General features: G+C 32.4%; 3 protein-coding genes across 4 annotated transcripts; 1 reads left to right on the forward strand and 2 right to left on the reverse strand.

The window, feature by feature from the left end:
* The first annotated feature begins 1,235 nt into the window (after nucleotides 1-1,235).
* LOC121125071 (peptidyl-prolyl cis-trans isomerase-like 4) lies at nucleotides 1,236-3,842 on the forward strand. Its single transcript, XM_040720176.2, is given in 4 exon segments — nucleotides 1,236-1,420; nucleotides 1,496-1,650; nucleotides 1,652-1,737; nucleotides 2,259-3,842. Coding segments are annotated over 4 exon segments (1,428 nt in total). The 5' UTR covers nucleotides 1,236-1,350; the 3' UTR covers nucleotides 3,376-3,842.
* Nucleotides 3,843-3,864: 22 nt separating this feature from the next.
* Nucleotides 3,865-7,804, reverse strand: LOC121125070 (WD and tetratricopeptide repeats protein 1). Of its 2 annotated transcripts, none has more exons than XM_040720175.2 (10): nucleotides 7,672-7,804; nucleotides 6,851-7,283; nucleotides 6,250-6,666; nucleotides 6,053-6,149; nucleotides 5,783-5,977; nucleotides 5,226-5,299; nucleotides 4,935-5,140; nucleotides 4,677-4,870; nucleotides 4,308-4,621; nucleotides 3,865-4,152 (listed from the first exon to the last, which is right to left on the reverse strand). In XM_040720175.2, exons 2-10 carry the CDS (start codon nucleotides 7,118-7,120, stop codon nucleotides 4,000-4,002), a joined length of 1,920 nt encoding a protein of 639 aa, XP_040576109.1. In that variant the 5' UTR covers nucleotides 7,121-7,283; nucleotides 7,672-7,804; the 3' UTR covers nucleotides 3,865-3,999. The 2 variants fall into 2 exon arrangements, with proteins under 2 accessions (XP_040576109.1, XP_040576108.1); XM_040720174.2 differs by having other exon boundaries at nucleotides 7,550-7,804.
* Nucleotides 7,805-8,657: 853 nt separating this feature from the next.
* Nucleotides 8,658-9,639, reverse strand: LOC121125072 (rRNA-processing protein UTP23 homolog). Its single transcript, XM_040720177.2, has 2 exons — nucleotides 9,348-9,639; nucleotides 8,658-9,272 (listed from the first exon to the last, which is right to left on the reverse strand). Exons 1-2 carry the CDS (start codon nucleotides 9,531-9,533, stop codon nucleotides 8,730-8,732), a joined length of 729 nt encoding a protein of 242 aa, XP_040576111.1. The 5' UTR covers nucleotides 9,534-9,639; the 3' UTR covers nucleotides 8,658-8,729.
* Nucleotides 9,640-10,427: the final 788 nt, after the last annotated feature.

The raw sequence follows: 10,427 nt of genomic DNA on the forward strand, positions 1-10,427 counted from the left end.
TTAGGATTATCATGTTGATTTTGGGTTTTTTTTATTTATTTAACATGCCCATTTTACATTGCATTTTCATGATTACTTATTACTTTCAGCTGCCTCTTATATGATTTTGGGGTGGAGAAAATGAAACACTGCTATAAAGATGAGAACCTTCAACATGTAAGGTAGAATTAGTACAGGGAAAGTTTTATAATTATATTCAAATTTATATATATTTATTTTATTATGCACTGTAAAACAATTGACACCAAAAATAGGCGATAATGCTTACTTCAGAGGGAGAGGTTAAACCTACAATGACCTATTAAATTATGAGCAAAAAAAAGCACACAGAACGACCGTTTTTCCTCTTCCAATGTCTAAACTTAGTTTTTCATTGCACAAATGACATACTAAATAATACACTATCAAATAATTGCATAATTGGGAATAATTCAATAATTACCAACTGATTTTGGGCCTTTTTTTTTTTTTGCACACACAGACTCGTGGTTACACTTTATATATAGATGTTTTCTCCTCAAGAATGAAATAATAATGATAACAGCTTCAGAAATAAAAAACACTGTTCAGGTTGCAAACAACAACAACACTTGCACTCTAAAAAGATGCATGGGATTTACAACTCTATAGAGCGTTTTCACTGATGTCATAAATTGCATCATAATTGAAGGAAACGCCATCTTGGGCCTCAAAGTTGATATTTTACTATATAAAATGGAAAAATTTCCAATAAATCTTGAAGAAAAATTCATCGAATGACCATAAGAATGAAAATACTAACATTAAATACTACTTTATCCTATTGATAAACAGTTTATTATTTGAATTAAATCTAAGTACTAAAAATCCTTATGAAATGTTTTTAATAAGTAGAACTTTTAGGATCGATTAGCAAAGAGATAAGTAGGATAATTAGATAAATATATCTTATCCTTTTCACTGTAAGTGTGAATACATTGTCTACAATATGGAAATAAGATTGTGTAACGATGTTATAACAATCCTTTGGTTCCATTTTAACATACAATAGTTGACTATTTTTCCTACTATTGTTTAAAAAAAGAGTATTTATTATCATAACACATGATTGTTTAGGCCCCAAAATGGATAACTACAGAAATACTGACGTTAATCAAAACACTCTGAAAAGCCAAAAATTGTAATTCTTCTAAAGATAATATTTAAGTCTGAGGTCATAAAGATGGAATGACGTCATTTATAAACTGTAAACAATACTCCCAGTTTAGTTGAACTACATAACAAACACCGATTGCGACGATTTGCATCTAGTTATTAATAGTTATTACTTATTAGTTTTAACGTTAGTAGTTAATTTGTATCTCCGCAAAAATGTCTGTGGTTCTTGAGACTACGAAGGGTCACGTAACAATTGATCTATATACAAATCATCGACCTAAAGGTAAATGACATGTTCTTATGGATGGATTGAAAAAATAAGTATGTTATTCTTTTAAATTAATAATTCTGATTTCAGTATGTGAGAATTTCCTCAAGTTATGCAAAGTCAAGTATTACAATTACCAACTGATTAACTCTGTTCAACGAGAGTTCATTGCTCAGACAGGAGATCCAACGGGAACTGGACGAGGGGGGGACTCTATTTTTGGACGTCTCTATGGTAATCAAGCGAGGTTTTTTTGAAGGTGATCCAATGATTCCTAAAATACGGCATTCCAAACCGGGTCTCATCTCTATGGTCAACACGGGATCCAATTTGTAATTTTAAAGTTTTACTCCCTAGAGTCCCAGTACTAAATATGTGGCCTGTCAACAAAAAAGCAAGCTAGAATGATTTTTCTCAAAATAGAGTGTGGATTACATTTGTATTCAACAACGAATTATCCTCAACTAATATCAAGAAATTAATCTTATTAAGTATTAGTTATTTTGAGTGAGCCGCAAATTCCACTTAAATTAGTAACAAAAATTGATCTTCACAATAAAAGAATGAGAAATTGATTGATTTGATGGTTGAAAACGGCCTCATCAATCCAAATTAAGTCTCTTACATCAATTAAGGGCTCTAAACTATAGTTAATTTTTTTGAGTATCTTAGTTTACACTAGTAGTTTAACTAATAAACCTATAAGTGACTCAAATATGGCTATGAAATATTGGCCTATATGAAGTAAAAAAAATTAGTTGGGATTTTCTCCTCTTCATGATTTTTGTTCAAGATTGTTTTAATGTTGACGCACCACATTTACAAGAATGATAGTATTTCAATTTAATTTTAGATATGGGTCTCAATTTTTCATAACTTTGGGATCGGATCTCTCTTACTTGGACGAACAGACGCATTGTGTATTTGGAGAAATAGTTGAAGGCATGGAGCTACTTGAGCTTCTCAACGAAACCATTTGTGATAAAGAAGGTCGTCCCTATCAAGATATAAGAATTGCACACACTGTTATTTTAGATGATCCATATGAAGACCCTCCAAATTTGGAAATACCTCCTTCGAGTCCTCTCCCCTCAGCAGAATACTTAAAAACAGATCGTTTGGCTGCAGATGAAGATTTTGAAGAGTATGAAGGGAAAACAGCGGAAGAGCTTGCCGAAATAACGGCTGAGAAAGAAGCAAAAGCTCGGGCAACTATTCTCGAAATGATTGGAGATCTTCCGGATGCGGATTGTGCACCTCCGGAAAATGTTCTCTTTGTTTGTAAATTAAATCCTGTCACTACAGATGAGGATCTAGAGATCATATTTGCCCGTTTTGGTAAGGTTGTAACTTGTGAGGTTATAAGAGATAGAAAAACTGGAGATTCCTTGCAGTATGCTTTCATAGAGTTTGATTCTCATGAAGCTTGTGAAAAAGCGTATTTCAAAATGGACAATGTATTGATTGATGATAGGAGAATACATGTGGATTTCTCTCAAAGTGTGTCCAAATACAAATGGAAGGGAAAGGGTCGTTTGGAAGTCCTTGATGATTCCAAAAAAAAGGATAAGAATAGATCAAAAGGTAGCAGGACGGAACGGCATTCTTCTAGATCCGAAAAGGATGACTTTCGCTCTGATAAATCATCTAAACGTAGAGACTATTCTTCAGATAACAGAAGGAGAGAGAGTGATAGAAGACAAAATCCATCTCATTCACGAAGTAGCAGAAGAGATGATTCCAGGGATCGGGAAAGCATCTATAAACGAAAAGATGACAACCATGAAAGGAGACATAATAAGGATAATAATTATCGAAGTCATTCCCATCGCGACAAAGATCGAAATAATTATTCTCCAGAGCGTTCTGGTAAACGAGAATATCGAAAAGAAAGAGACTCTCACCAAAAAAATCATAAACGCAAAAAATCCAAAAGGAGCCGTTCATCGTCAAGTGATGATAGCCGATAAATAAACTATGTAATACTTTTGAAAGAACAAAATAATTATATGACGTGTATGTGTGTTGTTTGCTCTAGTATTAGCCTATTAATGCCGACAATTCCTTGGCAGTAATTTTGACTCCTGAAGATAATTTAACATTCCTTAATTTGATATAAATAAACAATATTTAAAAAAAAAAAAATTACTCAGTACAGCAGTATTCAAAAAATAGAAGGGGTGAATTTCTTACTATCGACAATGGAATCATTTTTTTTTTACATTAATTATGGATCCCAATTTAAGGGTTTATTGTCATCGTTTCTTCCTTACAACAAAATTGCTTATGAGGCTAATACTAAAAAAAATACTAACAAATTTATAAAACATTTTGTAGACTAGTATTTCTCATATTGATGATAAAAAAGGAGTTAAAATGTGTGGCAAGAAATCCAGCCACTCAGTATTAATGGGTTAAATAAAGATTATGCCAAATATTTAAGTGTTTTTGTTCAGGAATTTCGAGATATAAAAATATTATATTTCAATAACTTGTAATATACTTAAACATATAATTATTATCTATAATTAACGAGAACTTAACCACAATATATATATTAGTATTCATTCCAAGGAGAAGAAGTATACAATAAATTAACTTGGTGTGCACATGACTTGAAGCCTATCTTCATTTTCGTACATCACCTCCAACGTGTTTTCAGGTCTATAAATATTTCTATTCTGATTCGCAGTCATAATTTGATCTAAATCATCAATCACTTCGGAATCTTCAAGGTTTTCGTTGTTCTACATACATAGATCACGGGAAAGATAGAAGAAGTACATAAATATTATACACAGGGTCGGTTTTAGCGTGAGTGGGGATAGGGAAAAGATACCAATTAAATCTACAAATTCTTTCCCCCTAAAACCGGGTATGATTATACAAGATTACATTTTACCTCCGATAAGGGTGCCCAAATCTTTACATGGAAGTCCAATCCACTAGTAGCTAAAAGAGATGTAGAAGGGTGACTTTGTACACAGTTAACCACGGATTCATCACCAATCATCATTCTGCATACATTAGAAGTCTTTTTATCCCAACAAAAAAATCTACGATTGTCTGATCCAGCTATGATGAATTGACCTGCTTGGCCATAAAAGCTGGCTTCTTTAATATCTGTAGAAGTGTTGCAGTGACCACAAAATCTTTTCTTGAAATCACTTGCGTTTGTACGAAGATTCTCTTCATCTTCTAATAGCTCAAATCCACCTACAATTAGATAAACAGATTATAAATGAATTAGAATATTATAATTATAAGTTACCCTCAGAACTATTGTCGGAAATCACGGATAATGTTTCGTTGTCTTTTTTACCATTTAACGTAGCTTCTTCAAATGCTTTGACGAGATTTTTAAATTGTAGAGTATCTGTATGATCTGAATGGTTTTTACGAAATGAGTTTAAAGATTCTCTTGCTTCATTAATCCAAGATAGCTCCAATAAGCATTTGGTGAGCCTGGAGAAGAGATTTAATATCTGTAGAGTATTTCTAAAATCATACATAGGGATTCATTGCTAACCTGTAATGCGCTTTAACATAATTTGGATCCAATTTCAATGCATTGTAGCAGTCTCTTAGTGCAGCGTAATAATCTCCATTCCATTTTCGCTTCATAAAAGCGGCAGCCCGATTCCCATATAAAACGGAATGTGGATGTTTACATAGGGCCAGGTTGTAGATTTTGATTGCCTTAACGTAATTCTGGTTTTGAAATTCTATATTCGCCTAAGGTGTACGAATGTGCACGTAAGGTAAAGAAAAGTATTAATTCATCCATTTTTATCAATATTCTGGATGCAATCACACTTACAGCGCTCTTTAATTTATCAATTTCATCTGTCAGAATTAAAGCTTTGGAAGAAGCTTTATTTTCTAAATTAGAACCTTAGTAGAAAAAATATTAGGCATGGGTATTGAGAATAAAAATAGATACTATACAGGAGGGGTACCCAACCATCAAGTCGCAAGTCATTAGGTACCGAGCCGTGAAAAACATTTGAATTATTTTCATTTTTTAATATATTATCTGTCGAAATTTAAAAGTTATTTCTATCCAAAATAACTAAAAAACTACTGCCCAATTAATAAATTCAGATTTGCATTTCAGGATCGGCCATACAGTGTGTGTTAGATATGGGGAGAATATATTTAAATCTTTTCTATTAAATACATATAATATAAACTTTAAAAAAAATTGGGGCCATGGAGTGGATGGCCCTAAATTTGGAATATGACAATTGCATCATTAATGATTCATACAGATGAAATGAATACTGGTCCACATTTTTTTTTAATGATAAAACCGGTCCATGGCACAAAAAAGGCTGGTGACCCCTGCTATACAGTAAAATTAACTCATCTTCTTACAGGATGAAAATTTAGTATCACAGTCAAAGGATCTAAATATGGGCCTAGACTGAGGTGACTTGACGTCAAAGAGATAAATATGTTCCCATCCGAGATTGACAAGCAATTCTCTTCCATCAGGAGAGAATGTAACATATGTTGAAGACAAAAAACCATGGCACGTATCATTCAATTTATCAATTGATGAAAAATGTCCTACATTAATAATTAATTATAAACAAGAGTAGACAATAATAGAGTTTTATCATTAGTAACTGCAACAGTAAATACCTGGTGAGTAATATTGTACACAGCCTTCCTTTACAGCTGTATTAGGTACACTTTTGTTTAAGTAATGCAAACGATCTCTTGAAACAGAGCTTGGAAACTTAGAAATGAATTAAGAATTAACATTTAAATTGAACATTTATAACTGAAAAGTTGTTTATCATAATGAAAAGAAAAATAATACAGCATATAATGATTACCTCAATAACTTGTGGCTTTATCATACGTCTATCATAGACTCTTACAAAGGGATCATTAGCTCCAACTGCTAGCAACTCTGGAAGAACAGGATTGATTGCCAAACACTTGGCTTCAGCCTTTCTACCGATGCTACTCTTTAGATTGACAATGATGTTACTTTGATGAGGTTTTACAGGTGCTCTAATATCAAATAACATAACTGTACCATCTTCTGAGGCCGAGAGAAAGGTATCTGGTGAATCAGGGATGACTTCTAGTCTTTTTACTCGACGTGAATGATTAGAAAAATTATGTAGAGTCTTTGATTTATCTATGTCGAATACATTTATATGATTATCTCCAGCACCAGTTGCAAGGATTCTATCTCCAGAAAACGGAAGAAACTTGACGCTAAATATGTTACCATTATGTTCTGTCTTGAAAGATCATGAAAGACAATAGTTAATTGTTATTAACTGCATATTACTCTACTAATATTTGAATTAAGTAATTATAATTTCATTATGGATCATTGAGATATTCAATGCTCCATAAATCATAATATATATATTTTTTTTTGAGTATTAATTATATAATTAAATTATAAATATGACTCAATACCAAGAAAGAAGTTTTCTTTACGCCTCGTTCTGGATCCCAAATAATAACATTCAAATCATCAGATCCCGAAGCTAAAATTTCTCCTGTGGAGTTCCATTGAATGCAATTGACACAGCCTCTATGTCCTTCCAATAAATGGAATTGACCAAGTCTTTTTATTGAGCAATCCGTTATTTGATTTTGTCTAACAAACTCTTCCGGACTTTGTAGAGCATATTCACGCTCTAACAAACTATTTATCATATTATTATTCCGACGAGCAACCCGCATCCTTCCGCATGAATGAGATACGAATGAGTGACAATACAACTCCGTTCGTCTTATTTAATATATTAACTTATTTATCTGTCTGTCAATCCGAATATTTATGAACAAAACAGCTGCTGACCATAAGTATTCGTTACAATGTGTAGCCCGTCAACCCAAAAGCAAACTAGAAGGATTTTATCAAAATTGAGTCTAGAAATCAATCAATTTCTATCAACAAATTATTCTTATTAACCCTTTGAGTACATCACAAATTTTACAGTTAAAGTAGACAAAATAGAGCGTGACAATAGAATAATAAAAAAATGATATATTTATGTTTGAAAGGGGCCATATCGTAGCCAAATTAAGTCTCTTAAATCAAATAAAGGCTCTAAATTATAGCTTAGATTGTTGGGTATCTTATATCATCCCAATAATTTGAATACAAACCCTATAAATATTATTGACTCAAATATGTCTATGAAATATTGGCCTTCTTTTCTTGATTTTTGTTCAAGATTGTTTTTATGATGATGGACCTATTACAATTAATATTCTAGGTGTAAACTCACTTCACAAATATTAAATATATAATATTCTTGTTTCTTTATTAAGCATCTATATGCACTATGATGACTTATTGACCTTATCTTTCAAACAAAGCTAAGTTACAACTGCATAATATCTGTCGATGAAACTACGTATACAAATTGATTGACATTTCTTCCTTTAATATAAAAATGATTCCTTTATTACAGGATTTATTTATAGGTGGTCCATTCTATAACATAATGTAATTAGGCTTAAATGTATTTATTGACACAAGCAATCCTTTTAAACTATCCAGCTTCTAAATGATCTCTCTACAACTATAACTTTGAAGGACTAATAATTATAAGAAAATGAACTAAGAATATGTCATAAAAAAGAATAAAACGTCTTAACAATGCTAAACCATGAATTTCTAAACACTTAAACCAAGACGTATCTTTTGACATTCGTAATAAAAAACAAAACATTATATTGTTCTTTTTTCTGGTCTCTAGACAAGGCTTTGAATATAATTTTTCTTGGGGAGGGATCTTTATGACAAATCTTTGACATGATGTTTTTTTACGTCAGTAAAAACGTTTTTAAAGGTGGCAGAAGAAATATATTTGTATTAGGGATCAACGGAAAGCATTTGAATGTTCAGTCAACGAACTACCGAGATACATCTATTTAATAAAAAACTACGTACGAGTATAGTGTCCTGTTTAGCCAGACCTCACAAATAAGTAATAACTTCCATTTTCATAAATGATGATAAAGTTGATTTTACATCCAACAATGCAATGTGCACAACATTTATAAGCTATAATCGATTATTTTGCTGTTATTCACCTATCAAAACGAACAAGTCACTAACCATAACCGTGAGTTAGTGTGTTCTGCCTGCCTCAAAAGAGAAAAAAAATTCTTCTGATAGGATGATTTTGTAGAAAATTTCACAATACATTTGAATTTCAGAGAATCCCAACAACCTAAAAAAGTCACTTTTCAAAAATGTGTCAGTTAGTGTGTTTCGCCAGAACAAGGCAGTATATTGGTCCTCATAAATTTTGTATACATACATATTGAATATAAATTATTAGTCTGAATCCTTTGGTTGAGTTGATAGGGTTTTATGCTTTCGATTTCTTAACCGCTTCTTTTTGATGGTTTTTACAGGAGTCACCGGAGTCTTTTTTTTCGACTTGAGACAAGACAATGGATTCACACCCTTCCTTTTCTTTTTCTTATGGATCACAGATTCCTGAGAGCCAAATTCTTTTTCTTTGAGTTCTAAAATCACTTTTTCCTCATGGCTAACTTCATTTTTTCCTTTAGTCACAAATGATTTGGTGTATGCAGAAGGCTCTTCTAAAGTTGGAGCGTTTCCATGAAGGTAGATTAAGGGTACACCTGGGATTTTACGGACACGTTCACGGAGTTCAGGATCTTGTGTAGCCACAATAATAGATGAGGAGGAATTGTTGTCTTTCAAGATGGACTTTATGCATTTAACAGCAGGAAGAGGCTCTTTACCATGACTACACTCTAGTAGGTAAGATGCGGCTAGGCCTTTTAATATAAGAGATGCGCCATAGAGCTGAGGACCAAGTTTATCTGTTTCCGTAATGGCGCAAGGACTCTGAAATATAATATAAGACAAGTAGAGTATATAATTAGAATAAAGTTGTTACAAAAGGCAAATAATACGACATACCGTGCAATATCTCACTTCTGGTACTAGTAAGTAGTTGGGAATCTGTTCCTTGATGTTTACTTTGGCCGTTAAGCAGCTTTGACAAAATGTTCCATCTAACAAAACTCTATAAGGAGCTTTTAAGCCAAAATGAGTCCTAAAATAATTTAAAATCCGCCGAACTCGTCTCTGTCTTTTAACCTTCATGATTGTCGATTAATTTTCAATAATAATTATTACTTATTTTATTAATTATTACTACTAGTGGTGTAGTCGAATTCGCCGTTGTCCGACCACGTGATGAATGATGAAGTAACTGACCTGTCGCAATTATAAATATACATGACGTCACCACGTCGCGTCATTCATCAACTATGTTGCAACAGTAATTAGGGAAGACTGGAGCTGATTATTACTTTGTTTAAGGAACTCCTTCCCAAAGTGGCTTATATTGCCCCTCAGGGGTCGATATAGAGTTGTTAGGCGTCTAATGAGGAAAATAAAAAAATTGAGGGTCTACATATTTCGGGCAGTTTACGATAAAAACCCCAAATGTTGCATTCATAATTATAATAATCAATTAATATTCTGCAGATTTATGCGCAAATATGAATACCTATTTAATTTATTTGTAAAACTGATTTGTTGAAGTAGAAAATGGGAAGGTGAGAATTTTCCCAGTTTCCTAACTTGTCGTAACAAGTATTTAGGATGATGGCGTTTTGGTCTACGTCGTCCAACATTTAAATACCCCTTCATCATATTTTAAAACCGGGTAAAAGGGATTTAGGATAAATATTATAAATCGATCTGAAAAGTTTAGTCATTTTTATTTGCGTTATTTGTTGAGGGAAATAAAATCAGCAACTACTTAATTTAGTTCAAACTCCCAACCCATACTATAATTAATGTTTCAATTTACGCCATCTAATTATTATTAATACAAATAAGGTTGATTCAGTTTTGGATCCCGTGAAATTTTTAGAAACCGTGGGTTGAGTGCCAAATTGTCGTAACTCAAAAATTACAAATATTAGGGTCATTGCCTATTATAATTCATCCTAGAAGTATGATAATTAATATTTAAAAACAAAGAAATGA

The sequence above is a fragment of the Lepeophtheirus salmonis genome, chromosome 10, assembly GCF_016086655.4.
Source record: "Lepeophtheirus salmonis chromosome 10, UVic_Lsal_1.4, whole genome shotgun sequence".
Taxonomy (NCBI): domain Eukaryota; kingdom Metazoa; phylum Arthropoda; class Copepoda; order Siphonostomatoida; family Caligidae; genus Lepeophtheirus; species Lepeophtheirus salmonis.

What these genes read in the sequence shown, in the direction of transcription:
- LOC121125070 (XM_040720175.2), bottom strand. Translation starts at nt 7,120, where the DNA reads ATGCGGGTTGCTCGTCGGAATAATAATATGATAAATAGTTTGTTAGAG. An exon ending in TAAAGCCACAAGTTATTGAG is followed by an intron (nt 6,150 to 6,249) that starts GTAATCATTATA and finishes TTCATTTCTAAG; the next exon opens with TTTCCAAGCTCTGTTTCAAG. An exon ending in TTCCGACAATAGTTCTGAGG is followed by an intron (nt 4,622 to 4,676) that starts GTAACTTATAAT and finishes ATCTAATTGTAG; the next exon opens with GTGGATTTGAGCTATTAGAA.
- LOC121125072 (XM_040720177.2), bottom strand. Translation starts at nt 9,533, where the DNA reads ATGAAGGTTAAAAGACAGAGACGAGTTCGGCGGATTTTAAATTATTTT. An exon ending in CAGAAGTGAGATATTGCACG is followed by an intron (nt 9,273 to 9,347) that starts GTATGTCGTATT and finishes ATTATATTTCAG; the next exon opens with AGTCCTTGCGCCATTACGGA.